Source organism: Dermochelys coriacea, chromosome 18 (assembly GCF_009764565.3).
Source record: "Dermochelys coriacea isolate rDerCor1 chromosome 18, rDerCor1.pri.v4, whole genome shotgun sequence".
Lineage (NCBI taxonomy): Eukaryota > Metazoa > Chordata > Testudines > Dermochelyidae > Dermochelys > Dermochelys coriacea.
The window spans coordinates 15,676,083-15,700,005 of record NC_050085.1 but is presented as its reverse complement, the minus strand read 5'-3'; the positions used below and the strand labels follow the sequence as shown (position 1 = coordinate 15,700,005).

Genomic DNA, 23,923 nt, shown 5'->3' with positions numbered 1-23,923 from the left:
TCAATCACTCTCATTACATTGTGTATGGTAACACCATTGTTTCATGTTCTCTGTGTATATAAATCTCCCCACTGTATTTTCCACTGAATGCACCCGATGAAGTGAGCTGTAACTCACGAAAGCTTATGCTCAAATAAATGTGTTAGTCTCTAAGGTGCCACAAGTCCTCCTTTTCTTTTTTCAAGGATAACAAATGAGATTCAAAAAGGCAAAGCTGTCTCACCCTTGAAACGCAAATTGTCGACATATTAAACTATACAAGGTCAATATCCTTAATTCAAACTCTAAGAAGTTCTCAAGCAGCATTTGTCCTACTTTGCCCAGCTGGTTTCAGAGTAGCTGTAACTTTTGATTATTATCAATAGACATATTTTGTTGGCTTGTGGGTGTACCGTGAAATCGACATTTACCAATAAAAAATACCCTGAATCCTTCCAAGCCTCCCTCTACAGGGTTAGGGAGTTCACATTAATGGACAGTAATGTACTTCCATATCTATTGTAATAATACTGGCACTGACACAAGATTTTATATGTCAATGTTCTGTACAAACAGTAACTAATTAATCTTCACAGCATCCTGGTGAGGCAACTAGAGGTTCATTTTCCCCATTCTTACAGACTGAGGGAAATGATGACACAGCATGATTAAGCAACTTGCCACCCAATGAGGCAATGTCAGAACTCCGGAGCTGCCGATGCCCAAGTTATTGCTAGTTTCTAGCAGAGCCACTGGCTCACGCTGCTCTTCAGTGCTCTAGTTAATTATGAGAGGGGGGCCCTCCCGACTAAAGCCTGGGATTCAAACACCCTTGACTAGATCTGAACCTGGTGGCTTGGGGCCATCTTTAGTTATTTCAAAGCCCCAGGATCCCATCACAGAAGCTGAGGTCACAGACAGGGCTTTCTTGTTCACTGCAGAGCCTCCGGGTTGTGGCTTCCCAAGGACTGTAGCATCTGCTCTGCCTCATGGTCCATCAAAGCCTAGGCTTAGCAGCCTGGATTTTCCACTGCGGGTAGGGTACATAAGAGTATTATGTGATGCTATATAATGCCAAGGCAATGGTAGCAGACACACAATACAGACACATATTCCAATATCCTCTGCAGTTTGCCGGATTCTGGATGTATTGGGTAGCTCTGCTTAGGAGTCTCCTTTCTTCCTCTCCTCTCACAGCAACCCTTCTCTGGCTCAGTGTGCCAGTTGCACACAAACAGTGCAAGTCATATCTCTCCAGGCCCAGCTCAGCACGCTGCCTCTGCAGTTCTCTCTGCCCTTGGCAACCTGGCAAGTAAACTCAGCAGACCCTATAGAACGGGATTTCCAAATGCACAGCCTGTTTGGTTAGTCGAGAGAGGGATGTGCTCTAATGGACTAAGAGGAGCCAGGGTTCTGTGCCTAGATCTCACACTGATTTGCTGGATAGCCTCGGCCAATTCACTTAAACCCCCTGCCTCTCTTTCCCCACCGGTAAAACACAGATAATGACTTTACCCTGCCCTCTCCAGGGTGTTGGGAGGATTAACTAGATACTGTTTGCACAGTTGCATCTGATGAAGTGAGCTGTAGCTCACGAAAGCTTATGCTCAAATAAATTTGTTAGTCTCTAAGGTGTCACAAGTCCTCCTTTTCTTGTTTGCACACTGCTAGCATTGGTATTAAGTATCTTCACTGTGTATGCTGCAGCACTAGCAAAAGAAACCAGTGGACATCAATCTGAGGCTTAGAAAGGTCTGTGGGTCATAGTCATTAGGAAAGACAGTCAGGTGTTTGTGCTTAGATTTCCTTTGGTGCATTAGACCTGCTCCTGGAGCAAGGGACCTGCAGGTATTACTAACACCATCATCTGTGCCACTAAAGGAAGAGGAAGATACCTATGGCTGGTATATACAGTGTGTATCTGTTATGAACTGTCACTACACCTCCAAATTGAGGCATTTCTCTGCCCTGCTGCAGAGGTCAGCTGCCATTTTGGGCCTGTGATAAATGAAAGGGACAGGGAATAGCTTCCTTTATGGACAACCCAGCCAGCCAGTTAGTTATAAAATCCCTCTTAGTAGTTGTTCTCTACTTACTTTACCTGTAAAGGATTAAAAAGTCTCCCTGCATAGGTAAAAGGAAGGGAGTGGGCACCTGACCAAAAGATGGCAATGGAAAGGCTAGAACTTTTTAAAATTGGGAAATCTTTCCTTTGTGTGTCTGTTGGTTCTCGGGGAGAGACAGAGACAGGGCTGAAACTATGCTTTAAGAAGCTTGGGGCCAGGTATGAAAAATCATCTGACTCATACCTAGAAACTACTCACTTGAAACCCCCAGATATGTAAGTAGATCAGAAATGTCTAGGAAGACTGATTCAGTTTATTTCTTTATGGCTGGTGGACGCCTCTGTGCTAACCCCAAATACTTTTGTTTTGCTTGTAACCTTTAAGCTGGACCTCAAGATTCTTGATGCTTAATTTTTGTAAATGGGTTTTTTAAATCTAGAAGTAACCTGAGTTTCCAGATGTATTTTCTTTTTGTTTTTAATAAAAATTTACCTTTTTAAGAACAGGATTGGATTTGTGTCCTAAGAGGTTTGTGCACGTTGTTTAATTAGCTGGTGGCAACAGTGGATTTCCCTTTCTTCTCTCTCAGCTCTTCCCCAGAGGGGGTGTGTGATAGGGCTTGAGGGTACCCCATAGGAAGGAATTCCCAAGTGTGCCTTCCTGGGTTCTTAAAGGGGTCTTTATACTTGGGCGCTGGCAGCATCTACCCATCCAAGGTTAGAGAAAAAGCTGTAACCTTGGGAGTTTAATACAAGCTGGAGTGGCCAGTATTAATTTTTAGAATTCTGCAGGCCCCCCCCTTCTGCACTCAAAGTGCCAGAGTGGGGAATCAGCCTTGACAGGCCCCCTAATGCCACCAGCTGCAGAGGAGATACATACACTGTGCTCTCTCTGTGGATGCTCCTGGTTGATGGAAAAACATAACATCCTGCCATTTTCTGGGGTGGGTCTGGGGTAGTGTGCTGTGGGAGTGAGCACCAAGATTTTCAATGGTTTCTAGGCACCAATAGAGGCAGATAGGGGCTTAAATACATTTACAAATATGGTCCAAAGTGCCTGGATCAGGCCCTAACATTTCAGGGGAGGATACAGATGCATTTACAGAAGCGTCATTGAAACCAGAAAATTTACAAGGCATTTTCAGTTTTACTTCAGAGGTAGGGGAGATGAAACACTGATTGAAGGCACACGGTGGTCACAGTCTGAATCCAGAGCATTTCATTTATTAAAAAGTTACAAAACACATCAGTGCAAGACTCATTTATTTCCTTGTTAATTCTTTTTTTCAGTAGAATCAAGACTAACAACTGAGCTCAATGAAATATAGTCTCCAACATCAATGTTAAAAATAAGTCTCTATATCCTTTGTATAGACACTAAATTACTGTCAAATATTACATTAAGATTGTATGATCTCTTGATTCTATAAACATGCCTGCAGCAAAAATGCAGTATGTTTTAAAGTTCTAAGCAACTCAGACACCAGTTATGAGAAAAAATGTTATTCCCTCATTTGTCCCAACACCTCCCATAAAATTGAACTCCACATGAAAGAATCAAGGTTCAGCACAATTGTGGCCCTACCAGGGATTCCCGTGTATCATGCTCACGGTGAAACAGCAGTTATACTAAGAAGAGAAGCGCTGCCTTGGAAGTGAGGTTAGGATTACAGCAGCCTCGTGTAATCCCATCCTTTGCTCTCCCAGACTGGTGTAACTGATACAACATATGCTTGCAAAATGCTGACTTGGAGACATTTTATTTATGGGTAGGTTAACTTTTAACCTTGAGTACAGTTATGAAATGCTGATGGGCCTGTCTGAAGCCAGGAGATGTCCAGTCAGATCTGGTTTCCTCAGGAGAGTTCAATCTAGAAGTTATGATAGGCTTTTATGAGGACTGGGTAACTGCCAGGGACACTATAATATAGTCCAGAGAAAAACCACTTCTGAATTCCATCAGGGCATTGCACAATTCCTGAGACCAGTGTACAGGGTCAGATACCTAGATGCCACTGGAGAAGTAGCAGACAGAAATGCCGACTGCATGCGGTGTCTGTGAGCTCCTAAAGCCATGTCTGTGGAATACATCCCACAATCTTTACATATGTCTCTCTGTTCTGCACACACAGGATTAGCTCTTTAGGTCCATCCTACACTGGGATCCTTGATATACCGAATCCATTAAGCACAACATCTGGGTTCAGTTCTGGTGTCAGGGTCTTGTACAAATCGAGTGAAAGATAGGTCACCGTTCTTGGTTTGGCTATGGCCCCATCATTGTGGTTAGCCTGGGTGGAATTCCAATCTGCTGCAAGGTCCTCATGCAGCGCTCTATAATTCTCTAGGGTCAAACTTACGCTGGAGATGGCAAGGGGTTGGGCCATCTCCAGCGTCTTCTTTGCCTTGAACCGTCGATAGCAGACTATGAGAGACAAGAACCGTTATATCCAAGAGCAACTCAAACATTTCACCACGGACAACACCGAGGACCAAACCACAGACTCCACTGACTTCCCATGTTGGACAAGAGAAGATTCACCTGTGAATGGGACTATAAGGATAGAACGGTTAGATTGACAGGATATCATGGTGCAGCTCATGAAATATGAACTTATTGCATTTCCCCAGCTGGTGAATTAGCTAGGTGGGAACAACTCAGCGCTTCATGGTTCTCTAGCTCTAATCTTGGCTCCTGAGAGTTTTCTTTAATTTGGGGGAAGAGAGAGAAAGAGATTATTTGATTTTCCTTTATTAGAAGTTTAGTTGCTTAGTGCAGTTCATGCCCAAAAACATAGTTACCAAATCAACAGCCCAGGGAATGAAATCCAAAGGGCAAATACAAGCACTGGCAGCAGAGATGCAGGCTTCCCAAGCTACACTGTCATTTTTTTTTCAGGAGGGAGTCCCGGACATGGCTGGATGGAGAACACTAACCCATTTCACCTGGGATGAAGCACCAGCAGACGCTAAGAGGTTCCACTCTCTGCCACCCAGGTCAGCTTCAGACCAGTGAGCTGGAGGTTGAAGACTCCGCCCTGATTACTGATCACCTTGGTTCGCTGCAGCACTTTACTTTTAATCCTAATGTTTTCCAAAACTTTTCCAAACGCAGTGGGAGTTGTGATACCCAATGCTCTGCAGGGTTCGTTCCCCAGACAATTAAACCTATTGCAATGCCTGAGCCTACCTCAATGTAAACCTTTCAGCTTGGATCCTGAAAATCCATGCACAAGGCACAGCAGGGTGTGACAGATTTTTCCACCCCAGTGCATGGCAACATCGAGTTGCCGAGTGCATGGCAACATCTGCTCTGTGTCATACCAATTCCTTGGTAACAAAAGCCTTATTAAACAAGATTTTCCCTATAAAGATTAATCTCAGGGTAGACGTTGGTAAGGGACAAAGTTAGTGTGGCACTGTGTATTTGATAATATCTTGTGATTTTATTTAACCCTATGCTTCAGGGCATAATCTGATCCCATGTTAGGCTCAGGAAGGAAATTCTCCCCATCTGTTTTCATCTTCCCTCAGAAGCATCAGATGTTGGCCATTATGAGAGTCAGGAATGAAGACTAAAGCAATGAGCTAATTCAGTACAACTTACTGTGTACACTGGAGATTCATCCACAGACTGGTAGCTCAATTGCTGGTAGAAGATATTCACCTTGGCGATGTCTCTCCTTCAATAGAGAATGGGGGACAGTCACAGCTAGGTTCCCTACATGGCATTCCCCCAAGTCTATATTTTGCTTCCAAGTTTGATTTTTTTTTAAACAGAGAAACCCTACAAGTAGGCCTTTAAACTGGGTCAAAGGGTGTCTAGCAACAGATTTAAATGGCTAAACAATAGGAGGATAAAAAGCCTGATTCAAACCCCAGTCAAATCAGTGGGAGTCTTTCCAATCAATTTCAGTGGGCTTTGGAGCATGTCCAGAAAGCTGCCAATGCAATGTTTGTTGCTAAATCATTTCTGTAACTGAGATGTCAGAGTGAACGCCTGTATCACTGAGGTCGTCGTGCTAATGGTCTGGCTGGCAGGCTGCATCCCATGGGTTCTGGGGACAAGGTCTGCTCTACATTGGCATAGTTGTTTCCTTTGTATGCTGTAAGTCTGTGGAACTGTCTCAAAGGGAAGTGAAGGAAACTTCACCACCAGGTGCATTTAACACAAGGAAAGGGGGGGAGAAGGGATGGGATGTCCTCACAGGTCTTTTTCCATCTTGACTTCTACAATTCCATGAGGACAAATAGTTCAGGATCTGTTCGAGTTCGGTTAACCTCTGGGTGAAAAATCATGCTCCTATACCTTCTCTTGGTGACTAACCTGTTGTTAGAATTATATCCTTCTGCCGACTCAGAATCTGGTGGATCCAGTCCTGCAACCAGTATTTCTATATTACTGGCATGTTGCTGTTTGGAACAGGCACACAGGTAACCACCGTTGTCATTTTTATGCTTCAGGTTCAGTCATTTTCCAATATTCCTTCTGCTTGTTGGGGTAGCCACTGCACTTCCCTCCTGGGGCATATGAACATAAGGTAGATTTCACCTCTGAACACGAGTATTGCTAGATCCAAAAGGAGCTAGCAGGACGTTTGGAGGCATGGGATTTAAATATAGTGATCACCATTAAAAACAAGCCAACAGCACAGGACTATCACAGATCATTGCCCCCTCTAAGGACAGGGAAATAGTCACATGGGAGTATCTCAGATAAGTGTGGACAGCGTTCTTAGAGAGCAACCACTCAACTAATTGAGTCTTTCGAAAACACATGTATATCAACTATTGTGTAATGCATTTGTACCGACATATGCCTCCGTTTCACATACACTTATCACCAGGAGATATGTCTCTAATGGCCGGTTGACGTTAGATCATGAGAAATAGGAAGACGCCATCTAATACATCAAAAAATCTGAGCATCTCACAAACAGTAATGAATTACCACCACAATACCCCTGTGAGTTAGTCTATCATTAACCCCATTTATAGGGCGCTGAGGCACACCGAGGTTTAGTGATGTGTCCAAGATCACACAGGAGTCTGTAGTGGAACTGGAATTGAATCTAGACCTCTTGAGCCCAGTAGAGTTCCCCAACTACAAGACAACTTACCCAAAACATGGCCATTTTGGATTATTGCAATCCCAACTTTTTGTCTTGCCTTCCACCAGAGCTCTCATTATCTCCCAGGTCCTGATGCAAGGATCTGCAGAACCCACTTAGATCCTTGACTCCAACAATTTTTATAGTAAATATGGCAAACATTTCCAAACACGTTGTATCCATATTTAACTCTGTACTCTACAGACTTTGTTGATGGCCATTTTGCGGTCCCTGCAGACATCTTGGTACCACGACTCCTGAGAAGGCACGAGGGAAATTACTGTCACTGCGATAAAACGTGAAGGTGTGCAAGCACAGTTCTCTTTCGCCACATGAGGTTTTGGTGGCTGCACTTGACGCTCCCAGGACATGAGCAAGTGTTTGCTATGTACACCATAATGCAGAGACTTGTGTTTCCCCGCAGCATCGGCAGCATCTCTCATGGCAAGCTTGCCAGGCCCCTGTCTTACTGTACTAAGGCTTGATTCCTGCATAGTGCTGTGTGCGCTCAACTCCAGCTGATGCCAGTAAGTGCTGGGGGCCCTCATTGACAGGAGATACAGGCCTGGATCACCTCAGATCATGAGTGACAGTCTCTGATTCTAAGGATAGCAAGAGTACAAAGGACAAGCCACAGCGTCTACATGCCTCCAAGCTGAGCTAGCGAACCCTCATCAGACCTTCCCCCCTTGCAAGTTTGCCGCTGCAGCAGTGACTCACAGCAGGGTTGGGACATTGGCGAAGCAGCTGAGAATGTGATCGGCCAGCCTGTTGTACAGCTGATAGAAGCAGTGACCTGGGAGGATGGAGGGAAAGAACAGACTCAGATAGCTCCTCAGGAAAATGTGCTGTCCCAACTCCAGGATGGTCTGTCACCCACATTCTCCGGCAAGGTGAGAGAGTGCGCTGCTTTGTCCTACCCCCACTTACGAACGGCTGCAGATGGTTTGGTTAATTTCCTGCCTGAGTGCCAGGGTCTCCCTCCACTGAGGGCTTAGACTTTAATTTGAAGACTACTGCACGAGTTACTTGGACAGACATCAACCAGAAAAAGGAGAAAGAGACTGATTATCCTTCTATGAATGGAAACTGTCATAGACAGCCCTTATTGCTTGGTAAAATAGCTTAGCTGCAGGTTTGGCTTTGGCAATGCATGTACTTTTTTGTTTGGCGCTGCTAATCTCTGGGGAAGGTGATGCTTAATGGCATTAGGATACTTAAACAGCCTGCCATCCGTGTACAGCTGGAACTGCCGTTGGGCCCTGCAGGGATTCAGCACAAGAATAGGTGGCAGGATACAGCCCTTTAGTCTCTTTGGGAAGGAGACTACCCCCTCCCCCCCAGAACCTTTTGAAAGACAGACAAATGTCAGGTAAAGCCCCAGACTAGAACTAAACTCTTCCCCACCTCCATTTGTATTTTAAACAGCAACATTTTCCTGTGACAAAAGGCCAGTGAATTATCTCATTGGGCTGCCAATTACCAGCTGATTCTAGGCAGCATCAGTCCACGTACGTGGTAGTCCAGCAATAATCTGAGAAGCCCTCTATTTCAAAATCTGTTCTAGCAAGAGTTATTCCTACCAGGCCAGGCCTGAGATTGCATGCCTTGCGCCATTACCCCATGCAGGATGCTTGTTGTAGTTACAGTATTCGGCGCCAGGAGGCAGTGGGTAGTAATAGTATCCACAGCCACATCTTTCAACCATTTTGTGCTGGAAGCAGGAATGCAAACAAGCCTGAAAAAACAGAACCCTGGATAAGTGTGAGGTCCTTTGGGTCCTAAACTTTGCCCGCTAACAGCGTGCGATTGCTGGAGAAGAGCTGCACCTCTTTGCCTTGCACGAATACCCAGCGTATTACCATGGCCGGATGGGGCGAAAGGGTTTCAAATACATTCACCCCGTGGGTGTGCTCTTGAGAAATGTGCAGGGCCTATAACAAATATTGCAGACTTCCAACGGATGGGGGTTTAACAAACATCATAACCACACAACCTATTTGAGGGCACAAGAACAGCCACAGTGGAACAGACCAGCAGTCCATCTAGCTCAGTATCCGGCCTCCAGTGCAGTGCTGCCAGGAGGTGACAACTCCAGTGTCCTGGGTACGACCTCCGCCACTCGATAAAAGAAGTTGTCATGTCCCACAGTGTGCAAGCTACTTCTGGAAGGGTTGTGTACAAGCTACTTCTGGAAATTGTCATGTCCCAAGGTGTACAACCTATTGCATTGCCAGGCTCTAACTCATTGCTTTGTCAAGCAAGGTTTGAAGGGTGCTACAAGTCCAACCATCTGCTCAGACAGTACCTGCAGTGTGTAGGAACTGTTGTACAGGAGTTTTACATCCACATCTTCTCCGTCAACTGTGCATTTTCCATAATTCCCACCCAAGCGATGCACCTCGTCCTGTGGACACAGAAAAGAGGTGTATACAATTATGTATTATTTAATTAATACGGAGCAGCAAATGCAGCTGCCACTTTGCACAGAATAGTGCAGAATAACTCCAGGTCCCTGACCTGACGAGCTTCAAACCTAATACACACAAGACAGAAAGCAAAGCAAGCATTCAGGTAAAGGAGGGCGTGGAGCAGGGGTAAGCAATTATTTGTCATCAAGGTCCAAATTTCTTGGTCAAGGTCCAGAATCCAGAGAAAATACTACAAAACCGATACATAAAATAATAATAAAGAAGTCAATAAAAAGATTCCACAGTCCATTCAAAAGCATCTGGTGGTCCGGATTTGGGCTGCAGTCTGCCTATTGACTACCCCGGGCATGGAGGGATCGGTGATCAGTAGACCAGGGATTCCAGGGAGGAGTGGGTTTGAAGAAGAAGAGCAGAGCGGTGTTCCCTTGCAGGTGTGAAGCAAGGGCAGAAGACAAAGGGAGCAGCAAGGAGAAAGGACTGGGTGGAGCAGAGGGCGTGAGAGGGGAGGAGGAGAGCATAAGACTGGAGGTGTAGGCGAGACACGACTGCCATTCAAGGTGAAGGTGGGGAGCTACCCTCTTACACGCTGAGGCCAGGTGGCGGGATTCCTTTTCTCTGCTGGGCCAGCGCACATCATGGGCTTACCACAGTTCTCAGGCTTGCCATTTTGCCGTGGATTACCAGTGGCGGCAGGCTCAGAGACAGCTCATAGCTCGATCTCGGTCTGAGTCACAGCAGGGAAAGCAGAGGCAGCCCCGGCTCCACTGACAGGACATCACAGCCGAGGGGGGGAGGAAAATGATTTCTTCTTCCCATCCCCTCTAGCACATTTTGTGTCAGTGATGTGCATTTCTAATATGGCTCTCGTTTATTATGTCACCAAGTGGGGGACCCTCCCATCCCACAGGCTGAACTGCCAAAGGGAAGCAAATGGCCGCATACCCTGATTCAGAAGGTTTGGCTACAAAATGGATACTTTGCCCTCCCCATAGTAACTTCCACCTGACACTCTCAAAGCAGCTAACAAACATGAATGGAAGAGTCAGGCCTAGAACCCAGGCCTAGAATCTATGCTCCAACCGCAAGGCCATCCTTCCCTCGGGCCCACCCCGCCCCAGCCGGAAAGGAAACCGCATGGAGGAGAAACGGTGATGCTGAACCTGGCCCGCCCACCTGTCTGATTCCAATGCTAGTTGCGATCCCCGGTCTGATGTCGAACCACTCATGCTCGAGGAACGGCGTCTGATTGTGGTTGTGGATCATCACTTGCACGCCTGCCACTGTAGACAACAGCGGGAGGCGATCGTTCTGCTCCACTTTCAGGATCAGGGACAGTCCTGGAGACACAAGGAAAGGAAAAGCATCTCTTTAAACTGCAACTCAGTAGGGCAAGTCCTAGGAAGTGATGTCATCTCTTACATCCCCAGTGTGTCTGTAGGTGTTGGAAGGTAATGTACTATGGGGCGAGCATCGTTAGAGGTGTTTACAAACAGGATGTATGTTGTGGTATTTGCTTTGTCTCCTTCCCCTGGCCCTCGCCAAATAACATACCATAGGAAATTCCAGGTTTTGTTGCTTTCCAGAAGACGTCTGTCCCCTCGCTGTTGAAAGTGTAGCAGCTTCCGTAGACCTGGTGGTGAAAGTGAATGTAGTCGCTGGAACAAAAGAGTTCAAATATGATTAGTTACGGATGAACCTCCCTGCCACGTTAGTATTGTAATGTGGCAGCGGGATCCCATTGTGCCAGAGACTACACAACATAGTATGAAAAGAAAGGCCCTGCCCCAAAGAGTTAACAATCTAAGAAGAGCTACAGTCTCCTAACATACTCTTCCTATGATACTTTCATACAACAAAAAACAAAACAATAAACTAATTAGCGGCTAGCCAACAGATAGCTACCTAAGTAACAGGCACACGTCAATCCCCATCTTATGCTTAACTAGATCAGTATTGTTTACACTAATAACAACTAATCAAATATATTTGTACTTATATAATGCTTGTCATCTGAGGATCTTCACAAACCTGGGAAAGCATTATCTCCATTATACAGACAGGAAAACCAAGGCATGGAGTGATTAACGGAATAGTAAGTCAGTGTTAAAGGTGGGAGTAGAACCAGGAGTTCTGACTGCCTTTTCCCTGCTGTAACCACTGTCTCCAAGGTCCAGGGTGCAGGTTAGGCATTTTTAGCTCAAATTTAAAGCAAGGATTTGGCTTCTCCAACCTCCCTCCTTCATTTCTCTTGTGCTATAATAGTGCATCAGGTGATGGGACCTCACACAATGCCTTGAACACCAGTGCCAGTCAGACTCAGGTCTCACACTCTGTAACTTTACAAGACATTTTTCATATACACAAAGAAGTTGGAGGTGGACTGCCTTTGTTAATTTCATCTCTCTCATTGCCTGGGACTTAATTCAGGTCAATGTATTAACTCCAAGACTGAATTTAGCCCTTGAGACCTCCAGTGATTTATTGGGTACACAAGACTTTCTCTGACAGCACTTAGGTAAACATTTCCTTGCGGGGTTTTCTTGTAGGAGCATTTAATATGTTTTATTGTTAGGACACAACTGGACCCAAGCATATGCTTTGGCTATTGAAAGGGAACAGCCAGTGCAGGAGCACTTAATTATAGAGACTGCAATCAGCTGCAGAGAGCATGGTGATAACCCTGCATAGCTCCTTCAGTATCACAGAGTTTATGGTAGGAACGGACGATTAGCTCATGCAGTCTGACCTCCTGTCTATCACAGGCCATTACATTTCACTCAGATAGCCCTGTATTGAGCCAAATGACTGTAGTCTCCTGAGGACTCAAATGTCTTGATCTAAGTAAACTGTGTGCCACAGGCAAAGGAGAAGAGCGACCAAGGTGCCCTAATTAATGCCCTAGCAGGGAATTGCTTAGGGGAAATACATCCAGATGATCCCAGCAGGCGAAGCACACCCCACACTGCAGATGAAGGGTGGAAGGCCTTCTGCTGAGACATCCCTTTGTCAATGGGGAGCAGGTGGGTGGGTTTCCAATACCCAATATCCTCCTCAATTTGATCTCATTCAGTTACAGTAGGCTGCCCTGTATGTGTAACTACCCAAGAGCTGGCTTGGTGGTGTGGCAGAAGTGTCAGCTTCTGAAGGGCAGGACTCTCCACAGCAAAGCCAACAGAGCAACAATCAGCCAGCCTGATGTTGTAGCAATTATCCTCATACTCCCCTGGCCACTGGAGAAGTTTAGTTAGGTTAGATCATTCATAATGAGCTGTCTGTTTGCAATTCAGACGTCTGTATCTCATGGAGGCAGTGTGGGCTGCTGGTAACACCCCAGAACTGAGATTCAGGAGACTGCAGTTCTTTTCATGACAGTCATCACCTTGCAAGGTGATCTTGGCCAAGTCAGTTCACCTCTCTGTGCTCACATTCCCCCTCTGTAAAGCAGGGACAATAGTCCCTCCCCACCTTTGGAAAGCACTTTGAGAGCCTTGCATGGATGGTACTATATGTAAAGCACAAAGTGTTATTACTAGACAACAGCCAGCGCCACAGAGGCCTTTGTTCAAAGCTGTTCGTTGCCCTACAGAAATAACCCTGGATAAATACTTTACCATAAGAGTTGGAGCTCATTTGTTTCGGGTGCTTGTTTGCAGCTGACTGGTAGAGGATTTGTTTCCCTAGCTCAGACCAGAGAGTTCGTACTTTCCATGCTCTGGGATTTACCACTCCAGTGGTCTGTACATTCCTGCACAGGGCAATGCTGGAGAGCTCATGGGCAGCGCAATAAAGTTATATACTGGACCTGGGCAGGTTTGCTTTGGTTTTATTGGACTGTTCCTGCATTGTGTACAGCCTCTTGGTTTGAGTGCCAAAGGGGCGGGGTGGCACTGTGGGTGGGTTTACTATTGCTTTTATCCCTGCAGACACAGGGATCAAGTCTGAAATACATCACACAAGGGGACTTTTGCAATGAGTCCAATGGTAAACCACCACCCAGTCTGGTGACCACCCCCTGCTCTCTGCTGAGGCAGAGTTTCAAACTGGTTGGTCATCCTTCCGAACACCAGATCTCAGTGGGTCGTTCAGAAATGTTCTGGCCCATCTGCATCAAAAATTACTGGCAACTCATGGAAATACCGATGTGGACGGTTCAACTCAGACTAATGCCTGAGCACCCTCATTTCATTTCTTGTATAAGCCCCAGTGAACCGGTTTCCTCAGGCACAAAGGCACAGTTTGAGACATGGCTGCTGATTTCACCTGGCTCTTCCGCTTATCACTGGTCCGGTCCGGCTGAACAAAACGCTGCCCCCACTCTTTTGCCCGCTGAAGCAGAGCTTTTTATGCTGTTCTCTTGCCGCTCCAGTTATATCTCAGTCCTGGGGCGGTCAGGCTTTGAGCTTTGTTGTGCCCACTTTTGGAACATGTGATACTTTCCTCCCTCCAGCAGAAAATAGATCTTCTCTGACTCCAACTGCCTTTGAAGGCAGGAGTCAAAACTTGTCCTCTAATAAAAAGCTGCAAAGGCGCAGGCATTTGCTGCTGTTTTGGATGTCTGTGGTTTTTGTTTTGAGGTCAGCCCTGTTGTCCCTTAGATGCACGGTAGGAGGACATTTAAATTCTTGTGTCTACGCTTGTTTACTACAGGCCATGAGAAACTAACTACCGCAAAGCCAGACACCAAACAAGGACAGTTCTGGAGAATCTCTCAACACTAATAAAAGGGAAATCCACAACTTCTGCTTTCTCCTCAAATATGATCCTTTATCTTGTCCCCCTTGCTCCATTAGTCTGTTCAGCAACCTGCAATACAAATAACTATTCATTGGAGACCTGTCCTATTCAAAGGGTTGAGGGTGGGGATGTATTGATAAATCAGAGACCCCTAGCATGCGCACAAAGCAGTTCCCAATCAAAAAGATGAATTTCCAATATTTAATAACGGCAACAACATGTGGCATTTCTGCAGCTCTTGCTACAGGGTGGCAGACGTGAGGCCCTTGCACAGGGCTCTTCTGTTGAGGTATCCTATCCCTTAGCCATGCATGAAGGTACAGTGGAATTCCACTAGCTCCTGCTGGATTGATCAAGGGGGTTGGGAGCCTTTACCACTGGTGGAAGAAACTCTGAACTGTGACAGAGAAGGTTCTGCCAGGAAAACTCCAGGATGAGCCAAACTTGGGAGAAAACTCAAGCCAAGGTTGATATGTTGGTTGTTATGAATTATCAATAAAGCCAACTCTGGACTATATCTGGAGGGTCAGATGCTCAGCTGGGGTGAACTGTCATAGCTCCGTTGAAGTCAAGCTGTATCAGTTTGCTCCATCTGAAGATCTGTCCCAAAGATCCGTGCATTATTAGAGCAAAGAGGCAACTCCCACTGCTTACCAGTGTCTATTAGCCATTCACTCCCCCTCACCTCAAAAACCCCTCTGCGAGGCAGGTGTGTATTGGTATCCCCACTATAAATGGAGGTACAGAGAAGTTAAGTGACTTGCCCAAAGATCACATAGCAAGGTGGTGGACGAGTTGGGAATAGAAGCCAGGAACTGGCTCCCAACCCTGTGCTCCAGCCACTAGACCAGTTAAACTATGAGACAGTCCACTGCTCGAGCCACTAGACCAATTATCATCCTGAGAAAAGATTACACCTTTTATTTTAATTATGTGAAACTTCTCTAGTCAAATCAGCCTCCATATCTTTCCTCCTTAGTGAGGTTCTTACTCATGATAGGAGCTGGCTGATCACACATGTATCAAAGCAGCTGATTCCTCTAGTTAATTGCAACAGGTATGCCAGGCAGAAGTGTCAGCAAGGCATTAATCAACTTCAAAGAGAACAAGCAGCTACTGCTTCTCGTGGGGTTGGTGAGGGGAGAGGAGAGGAAACCGTCCTCTTTAGTTTGACTTCTAACAAGGGCTCTCACATTTAGTCCAGCTGCCCATAATAAGAGGTGCTGAACTTCCTCTCCTCAGCTTTCTCCTCTCCTGGCATAATTCCAAGGTGGATGAGAACGGATCCCTTCATCCTTTGCTAACCCACAATTACCCCCTTGACAGGTATTTACCTCTTTTCTGCAGGGCTCCCCGTCATACTGGCAAGAGTAGACCAAGTTTTGTATATGCTCTTCATGAGAAGAAATGTTGATTATAATGGGTAGCTGGGACATGATATTCATATAGTGAAACCTGTACCACTCTTGAATGGTGTCTACCCCAGATGAGTAGGCCTTGTAGAAACAATTCCCACCTGTAGCATTGCACTGGGGAGAAAAGAAAAGGAGAGAGGAAATCAAAGCCCACGTACAGGAGCAGCCCAAGGGACTCCGGCTATAGAACATGCAAGATGGTGTCGTTAAGAGCAAAAGAGGTGAGGTGTGAGGCGAATTTCTGTCCTGGCAGTAGGTGAGCCATGGTGGCAGTCTAAGTTTGGGGAGTGAGAATACAGCTCAGTCACACAAGACTGTGTTAGATGTGTCCCCAGGAATCTTGCTGAAGTCACTCCTTGAACAGGAGAAGGAAGAGAAGCATTGTTTTTAAATTACCTTGGCAGAAGAAAGGGTAAAGCTGGTGGAGGCACTCTTACAACCAATGAATTTTGGGCCAGACTCTGAAGTGCTCTCACTTCTTACTGAGTCCTTAGCCAGGGGAACACCCACTGTCGGTAATGAACGTCAGCCTAAGTAAGGACCTCAAGATATGGCATGGTGATAATAAAGAAGTCAAAATAAAATTGTTTGGGCATCTCATGCTTTGTCAGCTTCACTTCCTCATTGGTTTTGAATTCCATGTCTACTCTATCCCTATGTTCTAGATGAAGAAACTGAGGCACAGTGAGATTAACTGACTTTTCCAAGGTCATAGATCTATTCTATCTATGTGTTGAGTTGATCACATCCAAATGCCAGATCTAACTGTCCATCTACTGCATTTTTAACACACCCATTCTCTCTCCCCTTCCCTGTACACACACACATTTACAGTTGTTTGTTCTCTCATTTCTGGTATTGCTGGAAGGATCTTGCAAAAACATGGACTATGAAAGGCTGCAAAAAAACGTGGCACGTAACCCAGTTGCTAGCTAATTCTACAAGCTCGATCTATTGACATTCCTTGAATGTTGGTGTGTTGAGAACCTCTATTATCCCTTCTCTCTACAAGAGTCTCAGAAGCTAGGATAACATGTAAAGGATTATGGTAGGGCTGGGATCTCCCCAGAGATCCTCAGACCCTTTATTAGGCTTTATGGTTTAAATGCATCTATATTCTATTTAATCTTTCGTGCAGAACAGGTTCAGTTAAACTTGTTGCATGGGTTGGATGGATTACTTGACAAGCAGCAGTAGCTTGGTTACACTTACCAATTTAAAGCCCACTTTGAAATGTTTCTTCCTGGACCCAGTATCAGGTTCCTTCAGCATCACCAGTGAAATGTGGGGGTTCAGTTGGAAGCTGGAGCTGTTCAGATTGACAGACCCTCCCTTTTGCAAGTCCTTCATGCGGATACCCTTTTTATAATGGGAGGAAAAGCTTGAGGTTTTGTAGCCATACAAATTAGCTATTGCTTCCTCTGCCATTTGGTCCAACTGGGCCAGTTTCTCACTGACTAAATCAAACCTATAGGAAACAGAAATAATAGGAGTGTATAATTATCTATTTGCACACACATGTGGTTTCAGTCCTTGGCATCTCTGCTGGAAAGGCCAATCACGGTGATGAGTAGAATACATCCCAAATTTTCAGATATTATGACAGATATGGCAATTTCCTGCAATAGCTTTACAAATCCTTACTGTATTAAGTTTAATTATCTTAATGCAAAGTTTATGTATTATTCTGGGCTGGGATTGTATATAGCTTCTATAGGGGGAAGAGGTGATGTAAGACCTGGATGTTCCATATAGTCAAAGGACTATATGAAACAATGTGCCAGACAAGAATAGACTTTTGGGACAATCCATGTGAAGCAGATTTTCTGGGAAATATCCATGGGGAGGTGAATGCAAAATTCCCCACCTCCGGTTAGGCAAAACCCAACCATTTGAAAGTACACCCTGAAGAATAGGCCTTTGTCAGCTGATCACCTGTCACATGAGAATAAGATCAAAGGCCCAGGCTATATAAATGAAAGACTGAGCTATTCATGGCTGTTCTGGTTCTGAATCTGAGGCAGTTGTAAACTTGTAACCATAGGGAAAACCAAGCTGTGGATTTTGAAGGGCTAACACCTACCAGAGCCCAAGTCTGGAGTTGGGGTGACCTCTGGTAAGCTCATTTGCATGTGTTCTTGTATTGTTTTTAATATGTTTTCTCTGTAATGCTTACACCTTAAGAATAAAGGTGCTTGTTTATAAAGAGCTGGATGGTGTTTTGAAACAGCTGGCAATAACAACTGTTCATAGACTTCAAAGAGAAAACAAAGCCTGGACACTGGCCTGTTTCGGCAGTCTGGCTTGCTGGGAATATCACAGCATAAGCCGGGAACTGTGCAGCCTGGAAAAACCCTGATCAGGAGAGAAAGAGTCACAGGTCTCTGCACAAGAGAGGTGATGGCTGAGGATCTGTGAGCCTAGAGTGGGTGCTCTGTGTGGACCACAGAGAGGGAAATACAGATGGAACTGTGACAGAGATGTTGCTATCAGTGGCTGAATTTCCAAATCTTAGCCCTCAGATTGAATGTTCAGATTTGCAACCATCCTGCTCTTGGCTGCACAAACAGGCATTTCTGCCAGCAAGTTAGGTAACTGCTGCAGGCAAATTAGGTAATTTCACATTACATAATTTGAATTTAATTGAATGAATATTTGGGCCTGAAAGGTTGGGCTCCAGTCTGGCACGTATGCAAACAGTCCCAGGGATGTCAATAGGACTATCCCTACAGAGTTTCTCACATACATAAGTGGCCTTGCAGGAGCAGGTTTTAGCTAGCAATTAGATATTACTTAGTGTCCAGCAGCAGTGATCTGTTGATTAGATATGAAGGATGTTACAGTAGCTACATATTTCAGGGCAAAACTACTTCTACCGATACAGAAAATCAATTAGTGAAGTCAAAGCAGCCCCAGGGACCCAGCTCCTCTACCCCTGAATCTGGACTTAAAGTAAGTAAGTTTCTATGCACCATCCTTCATGACAAACTAAGGTCTGACTCCAAATCCACATCGAAAATAAAGTTGTTGCAACAAAATTCAATCTGGGGTTCAATCCCCACCCACATCTGCACTGATAAAGTTTTTCCATCCTAACTCAATCAAGGTTCAAACCCAAATCTGTGACGAAACCATGGCAGCCCTCCCCAAATGCTGCTCTACCTGTACGGGTCCAGATTGCAGAGAGTAATGGCTGGAAACATCTTGGGCTCTGAGTGCACAGACATGGTCATGATGACGGGATAGGTCCAGTATTGGCTGAAGAGAAGAGCGAACTGCCAATAGAGCATCCCAAAGCTGGCAAGGAAGAGCAGGGTCCAGAATGCTGTCTTCATCCGGTTGCGGCTTGAGCACACTAGGCGGACAGTCCCGTGGATGGTAGTGTTCTTGCAGAAGAACTCAAACATGTCCTTGAAGGAGCTGTAGAACTCAATGAGGCCTTCGTCCCCCATCTCCTCGTTCACCCACTCTTGCTCCATCCTTTAACTCTGTTTCAATTCAAAAAGAAAACAAAAGGCTCTTGTCAGCCCATAAGAACCAACAGGTGCAGGCTAGCTCCCCATCTCTCCATACCATGCAGAGAATGGGTTTCACCACTGCCACATAGGTGAAAGGGCTTGGCGCTCACACAAGTAACACTCAAAGTTCTCTTTGTCCCCAGAACTTGGACACTGGGAACTACTTAGCTGAGAGGTCAAGTGTTCTGGGGAGTACCACGCAAATGAATAAAAACCCCAGATGGAATCATCTGGATACGGACATTCCCGCGAGGACATTGGGAACTGTTGCAAAGCTCTCAGGATGGGTGTGTGCAAATATATCTGGTGCTGCAGACAGAACCAAACGAGAACTTTCCCTCTTTCTCAGTAAAACGCAGGCCTCCGATATACACTAAGCAATGCTAACACTAAAGGGTGGGAACAATTCCCGTTGTCCCAATACATATTAGAGGGTCAGGGGTTAAGCCTGACGTGCCATGCACATCGATGGAGAGATATAAATAAATGAATAATAATTAATACAAACATTGAGGTGGTTTAAGGTCACACATGACCTTGATCTTGCTCAATTCTCATGCTTTGTATTATTCTGGAAGTGGTGCTGAGCTGGTCCCCTGAAAAATTAGCAGTGGGAAGAGGCCTGCCCCAGCAAAAGACTGGATGTGTTAGCAGAGGACTGGGTGGTATCTTCCCCGCCCCCCACACTGTTTCTTTATTAAAAAACATTTTAAAGTGAATAAAATGCTGGTGAACAGCCCCGGAGAACAACACGCTCTGTTTATACACAGGCCAGGGACAGCAGGGCTCCACCCCAGACCTGAAGACACCACTCCCAGTGGGAAGAGCGAAAGTTTGGTCTCCAGGGCTGATTCAGTCCTAGGTTTCGCTGCTGAGATTGCCAACGCAAGGCCCAGTTAGGACTAGCTGTGGCAGTAGCTTCTGACCATTCATTGAAACTTATTCCATGCAAGCCACCAAATCACCACTAAATGGAAGCAACTTTTGATCCCTACTACCAAGGGCTGGATTTGAACTTGTGATTTGCAGCCCATTATCAATGCCCTAAGCCAGCCAATAGCCTATAACTCTTTTTCTGTCCAATATATTTTAAGCCCTCTCCCCCAAAAGAAACCCCATGCCCTTTAGGATTGGCAATAGAAAAAATGGTTAAGGTAGGCTCTGTTTCAGCAGAACCCCGCAGTTTAGAGAAGGAAGTGAAGAAAAGCACCCGCACCTTGTACAACACCACAGAGGGAATTTCCCTCATTAAAATGCAATTATGCAAACTGGAATTTGGCTGAAACACTAAGGCTAACAACCTGCTCATAACAAAAATGCTCTGGAATCTTTAAGTGTCCATAGATGGACATCAGGCTTCATGCTCATGAGTACGTCACTAATATCTCTGCTTGTAGGTGTCCCCCAAGAGATAGCCCCTTAGTGGACACACATCCTTACCTCTAGGTTGCTCCCTTCTGTGCAGACATGGCATTGCAGGAGACCTTGCTCAGATCCCCTCTGGGCTTTTACAGCTCCGGTGACCACTTCTGATTTCCCCTTGGGGTAATCCGTGGCCTAACTCTCCGATCAAGTAAAAGTCTAACCCCTTCTGGGGTAGCATGACTAAGTCTAAATAAAGATTCACGCAGGTCTTCCAATTAAAAGCCCTTCCATCCCCTCAGGCTTAACTAAAGCTCCCTTATTGTAGTCTACCTGTTCAGCCCCAATCCAGGGCTTCTATCCCTCAGAGACCTGTCTCCTCTGCAATCTACAACTGAGTTCCCTCCGTTTACTGATACAGCTTAGCTCCTCCTCCTCTGGCCAGGAGACAATTAGCTACTCACCATCCAGGTGCTGAGCTTGATTGGTTGGGTGCTTTCCCTTGCCTTGGGGGTTAAGCCTCATCACACCCCTCAACCACTTTTAACACCAAGCTGGGGCACTGGCCTAATACCAACCTACTGGAACGAGTGCCATCTACTGAACCAACATCAGCATCACTTTCTGTAGGAGCCAGCATTCCCAACGTTACACCATCCCCTCTTGGAATCAGTATCTATTACGCTAGTAAGATAAGAGGTTGCTGGAGGTGATACTACAAGTGTCATTTTATTTAACAGAGATTATAAATACAAACATTACAGCAATTTTGACATTGACACACCAAGCACACAGAAATGAGGGTGGTTTTTTTATTATTATTAAAAAGAATGGTTGGAAGCACTTTCATGTTGATCAGTTCTCCCAAGTCTTTTAAAACAACCAAAGCACTACAAAATACACTTAGAAACACATCCTTAACTGGGGTGCCCTTTGCTCAGAAGTGAGGTGGTCTTAAGTACATTGACCTTCACTCCAGAAGCCAGAAGGGGTTACTGCTGCCTCAAAGTACTTCAGTTGATTTCAGTAGGAACAGGAGCACACACACACACCCCAAGCAGGTCAGAGCGCACACACCTTCTGAACTGGCTTAGTTTTGGGGCAGCAAGAAAAAACAAAGAAAAATTGATCTAAGAGGCATGTCTGAACACTCTATTGTTAAACAACTTTAAAGATCACCAGGTCTCTTTTTTCCAACTTGGATTATTTTTCCTATCTCCACAAAGCCTGTAGCACAAGCCAAGTTTGATATTTCTGGCTGTTGAGGTATATAAGGAAAACATTCAATTGGTACAGAAAGGGAAACCTGAATTTTTTCATGTTTTCAAAACTCAAAAATGACTGAAATGACTTTGCTCAAACTTCCTAAACAAATTCATCTTTGGACTTACGGCAAGCAAAAGTCTGAATGTTCCAGTTCACAAGGAATTTATTAAAGAAAGGTATGAGCATCTGAAAAAAGGGGTGGGAGGGATTAGCACAAAAATTGCAATTTCACCTTTAACAACATTTGCTACAGACACATACCTCATTCTGTGTGTACCGTATATTTGTTATCTCTGCAGATATACAAGCGTACCCAACTGCAGCACTGGCAGCTAAAGAATGCTAGTGGCTACAAAGCTTTATCTATTGACATTATTGCAAAAGGCTTAATCATTACATGTTGCTGTTTACACTTGAATGCTTTTCAAGACAAAAATACTGCACTTGACAAAACTCTAAAAACAAATCAGTATTAGCACTGTTGTTGTGCATTGCTACTTTTTCTGGTAACACAGCGAGCTTTTGCACTTAATCTTATTGTTCCCCCTTCTCAGATTCAATCCTTTATTTTCCTGTATTTTTAAACTTGATGTTTCTCCAGAATGTGGAAAAAACAGAAAGAGAGGCTGCAAAGCACATTGCAAATAACATGGAATTATTTCAGTAAACACTAATTGTCGTCTAAGAAAGTCTTGCTCGTGATGGTTACTTTCAGTAAATCAACAGTCTATTATTTGCTCTAGTGTCAGAAAATTCTCATGCATTTTATACAGTCAACTTGAGTTCAAAATACAACAGAGAAACACAGAACACACAGCAGAGACAAGAGATCATTCGAGTGCCTCTGTGTTAAACACACTTATATCACATACGAAGCTATGAATATGAAACACAGGTATGAAGCTTCAGAATAATGAATTTCAGGGTTGTCACTGACAAGTTATCAAAGATTCTTACTTTGCTTTCTGAGAAATGGCTGATGATTTCATATAATTAGTTTTCAAATAGCTAATGAAAAAACACAAATGCATGTAAAGCTATATAGGGATTATTCCATATATATATACACACACGCTCTTAGCTACTATGGTGATGAATTTGGTATAAGAACCTATATAGAATAGAATCTGTTGCCTGTTGTATTTTCTTAATATTCCCAGGTTGTCTTGCCTTGTTATTAACATAGCAGTTACAGTTCGACAGAGACCTAGCAGTGTGTTTAATACGGATGATGAAGAGCTGTCAATCTTTGCAATAGCAATCATCAAAAGTGACAAGTTGGGAAGAAGATGCCAGTTCCCAGAAGAAATAACGTTCCTTGTAAATTAAAAAAAAAATTGTACAGTGATATGTACCCATGTATTGTCATGACTGCCAAACTATATTAATTCAATGTTCAAACATATACCTTGAAAACATATAGTCATATATATAGATAGAGTACGGTAATACATGCTGTACATATTTCAATTATTATATGATATATTTACACATTTAAAAAATTAAGACTCACTGGCAAAGACTTCATTTCTGTATCTTGGTCATAGCTATGTCTTTGTAGAGCAGTATTTGCAGTAGACATTAGACTGCCTTCAGCTTTGTTCTCAGCAGAAGGCCAATCTTAGCCCAAAGCTTTCAGTTTTTCCTTTATAACTGAACATAAACTGGTAGCTGTCTGGCCTATGTAGATAAAGATGATGACATCAAAAGGGGCTGGGACTTCTTAGGACACAGAGACGTTGGAAATTATTCAACTCATTTTCCAAGGAATAGGGAGTGAATGAACTGGAAGAACAAGTTAACCCTCAAGGTTATACTGGGCTTAAATAATACTATATATGTTTGTTAGGGTTACACTGATTTTTTTCAAACACGTGTTTTTATAGTCATTGATGTATTTGTAATAGGAACCTAGAAAATCCCTTCCTACTCCCCACAAAGCTGAACAAAACTCTAAACAATCAATAATGTCCCACCCCCGGCATGCCCTTTTCGCCTCTCCGTTATTTTCTGTGGCTTGCTTTATCACTGATTATTAAAT

At 44.5% G+C, this 23,923-nt stretch overlaps 1 protein-coding gene across 1 annotated transcript; it reads right to left on the bottom strand.

Annotated features, from left to right (window-relative positions):
- Window positions 1–3,240: 3,240 nt before the first annotated feature.
- On the bottom strand, window positions 3,241–23,533 carry SCNN1D (sodium channel epithelial 1 subunit delta). The gene is made up of 14 exons (XM_043500202.1): window positions 23,396–23,533; window positions 18,899–19,224; window positions 16,949–17,204; window positions 15,656–15,850; window positions 13,013–13,089; window positions 11,139–11,242; window positions 10,761–10,924; window positions 9,464–9,562; window positions 8,776–8,893; window positions 7,875–7,951; window positions 7,362–7,413; window positions 6,372–6,513; window positions 5,652–5,727; window positions 3,241–4,586 (listed from the first exon to the last, which is right to left on the bottom strand). The coding sequence occupies exons 2-14, from the start codon at window positions 19,213–19,215 to the stop codon at window positions 4,515–4,517; spliced, it is 1,749 nt and encodes a 582-aa protein (XP_043356137.1). The 5' UTR covers window positions 19,216–19,224; window positions 23,396–23,533; the 3' UTR covers window positions 3,241–4,514.
- Window positions 23,534–23,923: the final 390 nt, after the last annotated feature.